The sequence below is a fragment of the Heteronotia binoei genome, chromosome 1 (assembly GCF_032191835.1).
Source record: "Heteronotia binoei isolate CCM8104 ecotype False Entrance Well chromosome 1, APGP_CSIRO_Hbin_v1, whole genome shotgun sequence".
NCBI lineage: Eukaryota > Metazoa > Chordata > Lepidosauria > Squamata > Gekkonidae > Heteronotia > Heteronotia binoei.
In genome coordinates, this window is record NC_083223.1 from 66405794 (window position 1) to 66418037 (window position 12244).

The 12244-nt window shown below is 41.5% G+C and overlaps 1 protein-coding gene across 1 annotated transcript in view; it reads right to left on the minus strand.

Annotated features, from left to right (window-relative positions):
* The window catches only part of LOC132569395 (protein eyes shut homolog), a 238708-nt gene that overhangs the window by 57043 nt on the left and 169421 nt on the right, over positions 1 to 12244 (minus strand). The window contains exon 6 of the mRNA XM_060235448.1: positions 6943 to 7202. Within this exon, the coding sequence (XP_060091431.1) occupies positions 6943 to 7202 (260 nt within the window). The remainder of the gene's footprint in view (positions 1 to 6942; positions 7203 to 12244) is intronic.

The window sequence follows — 12244 nt, forward strand, 5'->3', positions numbered from 1 at the left end:
ACATCATTAAAAATCAGTTCTCGGCATCTAAACTATTTGCACAAAGCAGTCTTCAGAGCAAATCATAATGTAAATCCTAATTCATGTCTTGTGCTGTGAATATAAAGCATTCATTTAAGTTATAAAACAGAATGATTTTTATTTTTCAGCAAGCTGTTTTGTAAATTGGCATATTAATTGGGAGGACAGAAATATACATTTAGCACTAATGTATTGTTATGGTAATGTTGCTTAGTAGTGTGTGTACTGGAGTAATAGGCACATTTAAATGCAACTTCTTGCTGCTGGTGGTCATGCAAATCAGTCTAGCTTGGGATACAAATTATAAATCAATAGTGCATGGAAATGATCTGATACAACTCTGGAGAATGCTGCTTTTCATATTTCCAAGCTGAGTGGGATGTAGTTCAAGGGGGGGGGGACTTATATATATTCTGTGACTTGACCTTCAATGACTTTTCTGTAGGCAAATAGCAAGTATCTTCTTGAACTGACACCAACTTTGCAAATTTGTACATGCAAATATTTAACTGATCAATAGCAAATAATGACACTTCAGTGTTTGCAAGTATTGTAAGAAATATTGTAAGAAAATAAGAACAGAAGAAGAGCCCTGCTGGATCAGACCATCTAATTCCATCTAATCTAGCATCCTGGCCAAAGAGAAAGAGACGGGGAAAAGGGGGGACCTAACCCAGACAAATGAATCAAGCGCCTGAAATGTTAGTTACATACAAAATAAAGAGCTAATGATTAAAAACTGTAATTATAATGTAAATACTATCAAAATGCATGTATTTATTATCAACCAGTTAAAAACAATTATGGGCTAGATTGTAGTCTTGATACAGAAAAAAGTGTACAATATACACAAGAGGGACCTATAGTGACAAGACACATTTCCTATTTTGGTCCCAAAGCTATAATCAAGTCAAAGTCAAAGTACCATTATGTTGGCACAAAATGGGAAAGCTTCGCAATAGTGGTATTATTCAGGACATTTATACCTGTCAATGACACAAGATGATACTAAAGTACTTTCAGGACTTGTGTCAATGATAAAAATGTAATGATAAAACTCATTTTTTGGTCCTACATTAATTAATTGTCTTATTATTGTATCATTGAGCCTGTATGTACAAATATTTCTTGACCACCAAAAAAGGCATGTTTGGCTGAAACCAGGGGTGGAATTCTAGCAGGAGCTGCTTTGCATATCAGGCCACAGACCCCTGATGTAGCCTTGTAAGCTCTTGGAGGATTGGCTACATCAGGGGTGTGTGGCCTACTATGCAAAGGAGCTCCTGCTAGAATTCCACCCATGGCTGAAACACATCTGGTCATAATAGGACTAATTTGTGTACAAGAACAAAAATAGTACAAACACAGACAACAAAATATTTAGCTTGTGTCTCAACTAGGGGTGGGCATGTAACATGAAAATGGTGGCTTGTTTCATTTCATGGTTTGTTGGGTTGCTCAATTTGGTAGTTTGGTTCATGTCCTCCCCCACATGGTTTGTTAGTTTGTTTGGTGAGGGAAGTCATAGAATGCCCCCTGACTGGGCTAGAGATGCCAAACTTGGGACAAACTCTTCATCATACGCTCCTTTACCTGCTCCACAAACTAGGTGTAAATTGCATTTCAGGGGGCTGAGTTACCCCAAAGCAGGTGCCCCCAGTAAAGTGTTCTCCTAGAAGTATGTCAAGCTAGGGAAAGAAAGGGAAGCCACCAGTGTCTGATAAAGTTCCTCATCAAAGGCTCCTTAGTAAGCTCGAGAGTCATGGGGTAAAAGGACAAGTATTCTTGTGGATCAAAAATTGGCTAATTAATAGGAAACAGAGAGTGAGTATAAATGGGCAATTTTCTGAGTGGAGGATGGTAAACAGTGGGGTGCCGCAGGGCTCAGTACTGGGTCCGATGCTTTTTAACTTGTTCATTAATTATTGGAGTTGGGAGTAAGCAGTGAAGTGGCTAAGTTTGCGGATGACACTAAATTGTTCAGGGTGGTGAGAACCAGAGAGAATTGTGAGGCACTCCAAAGGGATCTGTCGAGGTTGGGCGAGTGGGCATAAATGTGGCAAATGAGGTTCAATGTGGCCAAGTGCAAAGTAATGAACAATGGGGGTAAAAATCCTAACTATAAATACAAGTTGATGGGGTCTGAACTGGTGGAGATTGACCAAGAGAAAAATCTTGGGGTCGTAGTAGATATCTCACTGAAAATGTCAAGACAGTGTGCGACTGTAATAAAAAAAATAAAAGACCAACACCATGCTGGGAATTATTAGGAAGGGAATTGAAAACAAATAAGCCAGTATCATAATGCTCCTGTATAAATCAATGGTGCAGCCTCATTTGGAATACTGTGTACGATTCTGGTCATTGTACCTCAAAAAAGATAGTATAGCATTGGAAAAAGTCCAGAAAAGAGCAACTAGAATGATCAAAGGGTTGGAACACTTTCCCTATGAAGAAAGGTTAAAATGCTTGGGGCTCTTTAGCTTGGAGAAACGTTGACTGAGGGGTGACATGATAGAGGTTTACAAGATTATGTATGGGATAGAGAAGGCAGAGAAAGAAGTACTTTTCTCCCTTTCTCACAATACAAGAACTTGTGGACATTCAATGAAATTGCCGAGCAGTCGAGTTACAACTGATAAAAAAGGAAGTGCTTCTTCACCCAAAGGGTGATTAACACATGGAATGCACTGCCACATGAGGTGATGATGGCTGCCAGCATAGACAGCTTCAAGAGGGGATAACAGCATATTGTTAGAACTCTCTTTCTGGGGCATTGATGCTCTGTATTCTTGGTGCTTGGGGGGGCACAGTGGGAGGAGTTCTAGTGTCCTGGCCCCACTGATGGACCTCCTGATGGTGCCTGGGTTTTTTGGCCACTGTGTGACACAGAGTGTTGGACTGGATGGGCCATTGGCCTGATCCAACATGGGTTCTCTTATGTTCTTAGTGTTCCCTCTAAGCTGAGTTAGCATGAGCTAGCTCACAGATTTCTAGCCTCCAGCTCACACATTTTTGTCTTAGCTCAAGAAAAATTGTCCCAGAGCACAATAACTTATGCAGTAGCTCACAACTTAAATGTCAGTAACTCACAACTTTAATACTAGTAGCTCACAAAGTAGAATTTTTCCTTACAAGACTGCAGCTTAGAAGGAACATTGTAAGCCAACCTGCAATTTCTGGTCTGTTTCACACCCAGGAAGCTTGGAGGGGAGTGAACTTGACTAGAAGTTACAGGTGGCTGGGGAAAGCAGAGCTGTGGTTTCTCCTCAGTTTCACTGGAAACTGACCAGAAGGCAGGGGGCTGGGGAGAATAGAGCTGCAGAGTCCAGTCAGAAGCCACAGGAGGTGGGGGAAAGTGGAGCTGCAGCATCTAGTTTCTGGAAACTGACTAGAAGCCATAGGGGGCAGTGGAAAGTGGAGCTAGGGCATCTGGTCAATTTCTGGAAACTGACTGGAATCACATGGGGCTGGGTAATCATGCCAGGCAGTCTGGAACAATGAACCAGACACAAACCAAACAACATGCCAAGAGAAAAGGCCGGTTCATTTTTGTGTTCAGGTGTGGCAGGATCAAACAAACCAGTTTAGAACAAACCACAAATTGGCCCCTTTTTTTAGCATGAATCACAAGTCATGCTTTGGTTCATGCCCATCCCTAGTCTCAGCCTAACTTATTGCATTCTTGAGATGATGTGGAAACAACTAGCTACTGCCTGAAAACTGTGTGCATAGTGCTGAATCAAAGTGCTGCAAAACTGTGACAGAACTGTATGAACTCATTAGTGAAGTATATCATATATAGGGTTGCCAAGTCCCAACTTCTCCCTGGTGGGGGTATTTAGGGAGCATTTGAGAAGGGGGAAGGGCCATCCCGACATGATTACATCACCCAGAGTGATGTCATAACATCAGGGATGCAGTGCCCCCCTGCATTCCCCCAACCATTTAAAGGGAACTTTCCTGTTAAATGGCTTATGGGGAAAGCAGGCACCATGTGTGCCTGTCCTGCAAGCCATGGAGTCACTGCTTGCAGGGCAGGCACACATGGTCCCCACTTGAAAAGAGCAGTTACCCCTTGTGCCTGTCACATAAGTTGCACGTTCACCACTTGCAGCACAGGAGCAGGTGGCCCCCACTTGAAAAGCTGAAATTGCAGCTTGCGGGGCAAATGCACATGGCGCCCACTCTTTTAAGTGGTGGCCACAGATGACTGTCAGGGCAGTGCTTCCCCCACCAGCCACCTAGCCAGCATCTGAGTGGAGCCTGAAAAATCACTGGATCCTCTGCCCTCACCTTGGGACTAGCACACCTAATCATAAAGTATTATTTGCCGAAGAGAGCAGCAGAACACAAAATCAGTATTCATCAAGGAATGTTGATTAACTAGGTCTCTAGAAAGGGGAGTCCAACAATTTGCCATATTTTGCCACTGGTGTTCATGAAGAGATGTTAAAGTTTTTATATACATGCAAAGGGGGCAAACAGACCAGGCTTATCAACATACAGTTGAAGTTTGTTTATGACTTGGCTACAGAAAGGAGTTAGCAATATTGTTGAACCACTCTCAGTTCTTGCAAACTGTGGTACTAAGAACAGTTCAGGCGAGAAACTTAGTTACCGCACCCTTGATGGATTCCAATTATATGCCATGTAATCACTGTTTGTAATTTTAGTTGTAAGCTGTTTAAGAATGTCCTTTTAAAAGTGCATTTAATGATATTTTCTGCTTTTAAAAAATTATGTTGGTTTTGGGTAATAGAATAATAAAAGTTAAATTAGAGATATTATATCTAACATCACAGAAAAACTGTGTGCCCATCATTTTGAAGCCAATTATTCCCTTGGCCTGAAAGTAATTTCTCTGCATTAAGCTGTTTCTTTTTTTAAAAAAAATGCTGGCAACCTTCTCCATTTATTTTATGTATCTAACATAACTGTACTCTGCAGTCTTCATAAGCACATCTTTCACATGGCTTCTCTCTCCTTTTCTTATCAGGAGTGTAAAGAGGTGTAGGGGTGGAATCAACTCCCTCCATTGTGTCAGATGAGATAAGACACCAGGAAAAGGACTACCAGCTTCAGCTTGGGTGGGTTCTCAGGCAGTAGTGTTTCAGTGCACTGCTTGGTGTTGCCTGCTTGCTGAAGTTCCGATAAGCATTAGTGTCATTGTGTGTGGGATAAGCTATGCTTATCCACTGGAGAGTCACTTGATAAGTGTACTCAGAGGTCTCGTCACTGCTGTCATTTCAAAGGCTTCTGGTATTATAAGAGGACAAGTGGGAGTCCTGCAAGAATTCTATCCTGCATCTCTCCCACCTGTCTGAAGTCTGCCACTATGGTGGGGATGGTTCCTCTGCACGCCTGCAATGTTGCCACCTTGGCAACAATAGCAGCAATAGGGACAGCTCCTATGTCTGCATGTAGATATGTCTCCACCCCAGCAGTGGAGATAACTCCTCCACTCACCTACAGATCGCTACCATGGTGGGAACAGTTCCCTCTCTCCTGCATGCCTGCAATTTCACCTCATCAAGGGTGGTGTGGACAACTTCTCTGCAGGAGTGGGGGATGGCTTCTTCACCTGCTTTCAGTTTTCCTGTGGCAGCAGGGATAGCTCTTTCACCCACATGCTGGGAGGTCAGGTAGGCAATGTATTAGGGCAGTTGTCTGTGCTTGCACAGACAAAATTATTGTTTTGGAGGGGACTAACATATGTGGCTCTGCAGATGGGCCTATAGTTGATTGTTAGGCTGTAAGATACCAGGGCTCATATTATAGATATCTCACTAAAAGTCTTGAAAAAAATTACACTATCAGTGGTGAAAGAAAATATTTATGTCATTTTGTCGGGGTATCTTACTCTATTTTATCCCTTTGTATAGTCTTAGAAGTCTTTGTAATATTCTGTAAATGCTAATAAACAATCCTTCTCCTCCATATCAATTTTTGTCATCCAGTGAGGAGCCAGTGCATTAAGTCCTAATGCCTCCTTCTGCTCCTATCTTCTGTTGGTCAACTGCAATAACTCTAGGAGCTTGAAGAATTTTCTTTGGTTCCTAGCAGCACCTCCAAAAAGCTCAGCTTTAATTTGGCTCAATGTGTCCTCCTTTCAGTGGCTGCATTTTCTCCTTATAGCAGTTTTATTCCTTTTGGCAGAAGTACCATTACCTTCCTTGCAGCTAGCCTACGACTTGCCCAAGTGTATAGAAGGAAATCTAGGCTGACACTGGCTCTAGATCCCTTTTTGCTGATGCAGTTCATCTCCTACTTGGCTATAAGCTCAGACCAAAAGAAAAATTGGAACTGATTGAATTTTCTATAAGACATTTAATATATTCCCCTTACATACCTTAGTTCACCAGTGCCTATAGCCTCAGAGACCAACTTCTCTTCTTTGCATGCAAATTGCACCTTTGTCATCAATCTATTTTTTTCTGGTTGGGTGGCCTAACTATTGCATTATCTTCCTTATGTCCTGGGATGATGTTGATTAACCATTCAGAGAACTTCTCACTTGCTAGGGCTTCTAAGAAAAGCAAAAGGCAGCAGGATTCTATATTATAAAAGGTCACATCAATTATATCATGGTTTACCTGCTCCATACTGGAGGCTGAGCGTAGGGCAATAAAAGAACTACAGTATGCCTTCTGGAACCACATCCTTGTGTCCCATGTATAAAAGGCCCCCAAAATGTGTTAATCTGAAGATGTTCACATGGGAAGGAAGAGATAGAAACCCTCTGAATATTAGAGCCAGGAAACAACCACAGGGGATGACCTTGACCCCTCTGCCTTGTTTTGTGCCCTCATTTATTGTTTCATATTTTATGCTTGCATTGGTTAGCTATGACTCGTCAGGTAACAAAATGCAAAGTAATTCAAAGTATGACTGAGATGTGATAGAAGTAGCACCATTTACCTTTTTGACAGATACACAGTGGATTCCCATCAGCTTGTGCCAAACAAGTGGAATTGTTTACACATGGATTGTAAGGTACATCACATGGGTTGTAGCGATGCTGACATGTTCTTCCAATATAAAATGGGGCACATACACATAGAAACTGCCCATAGGTTGTAGATTCGTAGCAAGTGGCTCCATTCAAACATGGATCGGGATCACATTCATTAATATCTTCACTACACTGTTGTCCTGTCCAGCCTGTAGAACACAAACAACTGAAGAAAAAGAGAAGAGCGTAAGTTCCATGAGGTGAAAACAAACTGAGCTGCCACAGTCTCAGATATCTGCCCAGTTATTTTTTTCTGTTTTTATTACCTAAAATTTCTCCAAGCACATTGTAACAAGTGAAAATAAAACTCTGCTGGGAATAAAGGCATCAAGCTCTAAGAATCAAAGGAAGCTGACTATGTTTATATATTTATTAAGACCTTGTTGCTGTGGAATCCTGCAACAGAGAATGCATGTGAACCCATAAGGAAGAAAGGGAGCACTAACACTTCCATAGATATACTCCTAAAGTGGAATAAGAGTCTGACCTATTCATATCCATGCTGAAGTGTAGTAACTAAGTATGGTACTTTTTTTGTAGAAAAATCTGAGTAGGAGATTATTTGCATATTAGGCCACACTGCCTGATCTGGAAGCAAGTGGCTGCTGCATGGTGGATCAGGTCATCTGGAGCCCTGGCCAGTAGGGTTGCCAATCCCCAGGTGGGGGCAGGGGATCCCCCGGTTTGGAGACCCTCCCCCCGCTTCAGGGTAATCAGAAAGCGGGGGGAGGGGAGGGAAATGTCTGCTGGAAACTCTGTTATTCCCTATGGAGATTTATTCCCATAGAAAATAATGGGAGAATTGATCTGCGGGTATCTGGGGCTCTGGGGAGGCTGTTTTTTGAGGTAGAGGCACCAAATTTTCAGTACAGTATCTAGTGCATCTCCCCAAAATATCCCCCAAGTTTCAAAATGATTGGACCGGGGGTCCAATTCTATAAGCCCCAAAAGAAGATGCCCCTATCCTTCATTATTTCCTATGGAAGGAAAGCATTGAAAAGGTTTGCCGTCCCTTTAAATGTGATGGCCAGAACTCCCTTTGGAGTTCAATTATGCTTGTCACAGCCTTGATCTTGGCTCCACCCCCAAAGTCTCCTGGCTCCACCCCCAAAGTCCCAGATATTTCTTAAATTGGACTTGGCAACCCTACTGGCCAGCCCAGGCGAAGCTCCATTCCTGTGGGCTCTGGAAGAAAAAAAAGCTCTGGCTAAGTACATGATACATGACTCCAGCAGTCTCTGGTGGAAATTTGATTTTAGCCCCAAATTAAACCTGATGGAGGCAGAACCCTATCTCTAAATGAGCATATAAAGTATATTTACCAACAAGACAAAGACGTCATATAGAATGCCAGTTCTGATTTAAACAGTGAAAGTGCACAGAATCCTTTTACCATGATTTGTCATCTGATGCCACTTTTCTAGCAGTCAGGATCCAGAGTTGGCCTAGCTGGGGAAAAGTGCCTTAGATAGAGTGGTGCAAGGGGATACCTTTGTGTGTGTGTGTGTGGGGGGGAACTGTCAGCAGAAAATCTTTCAGCTGTGCTTTTTAGGTTGAATGCCTGTTCCCTGCTTTGTATATGATTGGGACAGACCATACTTAAAGATATGGATCTGTTGCCATTCCATGCAGCTTGGGCCTTATGAACTAATAAACAATGTAGTAGAAGCAGTTATGGAGAAACAGTCATTGCTATAAGCATGCTATAAGCATAAATTGCTTAATGGGGATAGACTATTATTTATGCCTGTGTAGAGACATATGGGAGCTGACACACCTCTCACAGGACTCAACCCAGATCTCAGCTCTGTTGCATTCTTGACCTTGCGGGATAGTTTGTGATATGTTAATTTAATTTTAATTTAATTTTTCAATTTATACTCCACCCTATCCCACAAGCAGGCTCAGGGTGGCTTACAACATTAAAATGCATCACTTCAAAACATCATTGCCACAAGAATGTCTGTCAGATATTACATCAGCTCTAGGATGAAAGGGCAACATTGAACTGCAATTGCAGTGAGGTGGGAGAAGAAAAATGTTGTTTATTTCTTCCAAAATAGGTGAAGTATATTTTGCTTTAGTGAAGCATGGAAGGAAGAAAAACGTCTTAGTTCCAAAAGGCATCCCTGTTCTACTATTGATATGTTGATTTTATTTTGGCACACCAATAGCCAATGTCCCTAGATGGTTACTTTGTTGCTTAAAAGTTAGATAATTTTTAAGTAGGAAAGTAGGAAAATATCTAATACATACAAACAGAACCATGAATGTTAGGGAATTACTGTCCTCTGCATCATTTCTGTAAGTCATCTTGTTGCAGGATAAGGCAATGCAGAAGAAAAGAATCCCTTGATTTTACTTACAGTAAACTGGACCACACCTTACATATCCCGTCCCCCCCCCCCCCAACCTTTCTCTTTTCAATAGGGAAAGGGAACAGCTTTAGAATATGTAGGCAACTCTTGACTCCAACAATTTTTATCCAAAATACAAGGGAAACAGCAATTGATCTGGTGGCTTTCTATGGCTGTCTTTGAACTACTTAGAGCACAATAATAAAAAAGATAGCTAAGTGCATGGCACTTTTTATGCCACATTTTAATGCTGGCCCAAGATATTATCAATATTACATTACATAGTTTCTTATGAATAGATTTACAGAAGAAGAACAAGCTCCACTAGGGTTGATAACTTCCAGGCCGGGCCTGGATTTCTCCAAGAACTACAACTGCTCTCCAAGCCACAGTTATCAGTTCCACTATGGGAGGGACAGTGGCTCAGTGGTAGAGCATCTGCTTGGTAAGGAGAAGGTTCCAGGTTCAATCCCGGCATCTCCAACTAAAAGGGTCCAGGCAAATAAGTGTGAAAAACCTTAGTTTGAAACCCTGGAGAGCTGCTGCCTGTCTGAGTAGACAATACTGACTTTGATGGACCGAAGGTCTGATTCAGTATAAGGCAGCTTCATATGTTCATATGGTCATATGTTCACTAGAGGAAATGTCAACCTCAGAGGGTGGACTCTATGACATCACATCCCCATTGAGCCCCCTTCTCCCCAGACTCTGCCATCCCCAGGCATTACCCCCAAATCTCCAGGAATTTTCCCAGCTAGATATAGCAACAAAATCCCCACCTTATGTACAAAAAAAACTTTTAAAAAAAACTTTTGTTTTTCATTAAGCAAATATTCATGATGTTCATAGGAAGGAAGGAAGGAAGGAAGGAAGGAAGGAAGGAAGGAAGGAAGGAAGGAAGGAAGGAAGGAAGGAAGGAAGGAAGGAAGGAAGGAAGGAAGGAAGGAAGGAAGGAAGGAAGGAAGGAAGGAAGGAGTTTCTGGATACCCATCAGTTAGTTTCCAGGCCAAAGATTGGTGTCTCATGCAGAAGTCACCCTGAATCTGGGAAGCTAGTAATTCTGTGACTACACAATCCAGTAGCATTTGGAACCAGTCAGAGGAATGCCTTACCAGGGGCAATGGCAGAGACCCAAGAAAAGAAGATGTATTTACAAAATCTATATCATCTCTCCAGAGACCCATTGAGGCAGCAGAAACAAAACAATATATTAAAATCATGAAAACTGCACCAATCATCAATGTAAAAAAGCATTAGAACAGTGCAACACAATACTAAGCATCTTAAAATAATATTACTAAAACAGCCCCGGTGTAGAAGAAGATCATAAAAACAGCTGGAGTTCTATGTATACAGTGGAAATGTGCAGTGTCAAAATGCTTTCTGCTTGCTTGATGGATGGGAAGTCATGATTAATGGTCTGAAAACATTGGTGCTAGGAGGATCTATTCTATCTGAGCCTGTTATTGTTTTCTAGCAAGTATAATAGGATCAAAGTGGCTGTGTTCGATTGTGCACCCTCTTTTGCTAGGTTTATGCCATCATTGTAGAGATGATCTCAAATTCCCTTTCAGGACTCAACTGAGTCCCGAGACTTGCTGGACTTGGTACCAAAATGGAGGTGGGAAGGGAAAGCTCCCAAAATATGGAAGATGGAGGGCAAAAGAGTATTATGATAAATGTTCTGAAAGTCCGTGCTATTTACTATGAAAAATGTTATATACATACCATTTAGAATGACTGAATGCTTTTATCTGTAGAACCAGCTGACTTATACAATAGTAAACGATACTGATACATATTGCAGATAGGGATTGGGGAATGCTGATAGATCACCTTTCCTCAAATAAGAATAGCTGCTATACCAAACCACATGCTATGATGACAGAACTGAAGGCTTATGAATGGGAATACAGCAACATTGCAGCAGAGCTTAAGAACAATAAATGCAGTTGTTATGGAATACGAGTGCGGCAGCATCAGGTTATGTTATGTTCAGCTATAAAAGGTGTTGAAGCAAAACAGTGTTTACTCTTTACTGTTTCCAATCACCTGGCATCATTTTTACACTTTATTCACTATGCTTGTTTTCACTACGCAAAGTCTAAATAAAGTCATTTTTGGAATAGAATATAAATGACCAAAAAAAAGCAAAACAAGCAAAATTAAAAGGCACATACAGATAACATAGTGCAATTCACTGGATTGTTACCCAAATTGTTCCCTATGTTAGGCCAGGCACTTGGCCCACATATGAAGAACTAAAACATGACCAGTCAACAGCATGCCAAATGGATAATGAATAAATAACAACAAATTAAAAACACACTAGAACACACATTCCAAGGATGGGATCATTTGAGTCTAGTGTATATACAGGTGCATTAAGTCTCCTAGGGAAATAAAGAGAGATAGATACTTCATCTTGCAAGCATGTAGGGAAATACATGCCCAAACTATAATATCTTTGTTTATTTGAAATATTTATTAACTCCCTTCCTACTTTCAGAACTCAAACAAGGCAGTTTCCAATATAAACAAAACAAATTAACCCTCAAAACACAAACCCGCAAATTAAATTACAATTTAGAAGAAGAAGACTGCAGATTTATACCCTGCCCTTCTCTCTGAATCAGAGACTCAGAGAGGCTTACAATCTCCTATATCTTCTCCCCCCACAACAGACACCCTGTGAGGTGGGTGGGGCTGAGAGGGCTCTCACAGCAGCTGCCTTTTCAAGGACAACTCCTGCGAGAGCTATGGCTAACCCAAGGCCATTGCAGAAGCTGCAGGTGGAGGAGTGGGGAATCAAACCTGATTCTCTAAAATAAGAGTCTGCCCACTTAACCAT